At 44.0% G+C, this 1,159-nt stretch overlaps 1 protein-coding gene across 1 annotated transcript; it reads right to left on the bottom strand.

The window, feature by feature from the left end:
- Nucleotides 1-205: 205 nt before the first annotated feature.
- On the bottom strand, nt 206-721 carry LOC115951679. Its single transcript, XM_031068840.1, has 2 exons — nt 499-721; nt 206-342 (listed from the first exon to the last, which is right to left on the bottom strand). The coding sequence occupies exons 1-2, from the start codon at nt 719-721 to the stop codon at nt 206-208; spliced, it is 360 nt and encodes a 119-aa protein (XP_030924700.1).
- Between the last annotated feature and the right edge of the window lie 438 nt (nt 722-1,159).

Below are 1,159 nucleotides of genomic sequence, written 5' to 3' on the forward strand. Positions count from 1 at the left end.
AGCTATTCCTAGGAAAGATTATGGTTCTCGGGTATCCAATCAATTAATCCCCCAAACCGGGGCAGTTAGAGTGAAAATGAAAGAGTAGGGTGAGGGATAAGGGGGGAAGCCACTAAATGATAAAAACAAAAGAAAAAACTTTAAACAAAACATTAAAAAAAAAAAAAAAAAGAGAAAAGAAGCTATTGGTTTGATGGCGAGCAGATTAAGGAGACCACGAAGCATAGGTATCTGAGTCATCCCCAAAGTCCTCTTGGGAATAGTCTAGAGCCAGATACTTCATCTCTTGCTCATCCTCATCATCATCTTCTTCCTCCTCCTCTTCTTTGCCTTTATCCTTCCCTGAGTCAGAGCCATAAGAGGAGTTGACTCCTTTAAGTCAGAAATGTTTGAAGCGCTAGACTCTGAGCCTGATTAAGAGGGCCTACGTCTTCTCCTATGCCTAGAAGGGGCCCTCGTGAAGGTAGCAAGCGCTACATCTTCGGCGTCCTTTTCAACCCTTAGCTGAAGTGTTCTTCTTCTTCGTCGCTTTAGTTGAAGGGAGCAACCTCTTCAGAGACGAAGCCTTGGGGAGGTAGAGGGAATATGGGGAAAGGTAGAGGGGGATGCATAGGACCTGGTGGTGGGGAGGGAATGTTGTTGTCTGGAGTGCTTGGAGTGCTCTCATAAGAGTTGGGGTGTGTTTTGGGGAGTTAGAATAGGCGGAAGGAAGGTTTGACATTTTCGTGGGGGTTAAGGTTTTTGAGAGAATTTGAAGATACGGAGGGAATGAAGAATGAAGAAGAAACATTCCTTATTTAAATCTTCAACTGCAGTTAAGTGAAGAGACATGGAATTTATGAGGAGTAATGTCTGTTTGGCAAAATGCAAGAAACGAAGAGACGCCAAAATGGCTAAGAGCACTCCTACGAGCCGCGTGTCCATGCTTAAATGTCACAAGGCATGATTACTAGAGTGTTAATGCCTGAACCAATGTGAATGTCAAAGGCCTTTTCCATTAAACGCCATTGGAAGTCACGGGGCTAATGTACATCACACAACTAAGGCATGGGAGAATGCATATGTGGTCGGATTTAGACCCCACACATGGAATAGTTGTGAGCAAAGGAAGAGGAAGCATTGGTTAGAAGATCCTATTCTTGGTCCATGCTAAAGGTGT

The sequence above is a fragment of the Quercus lobata genome, chromosome 7 (genome assembly GCF_001633185.2).
Source record: "Quercus lobata isolate SW786 chromosome 7, ValleyOak3.0 Primary Assembly, whole genome shotgun sequence".
Taxonomy (NCBI): Eukaryota; Viridiplantae; Streptophyta; class Magnoliopsida; order Fagales; family Fagaceae; genus Quercus; species Quercus lobata.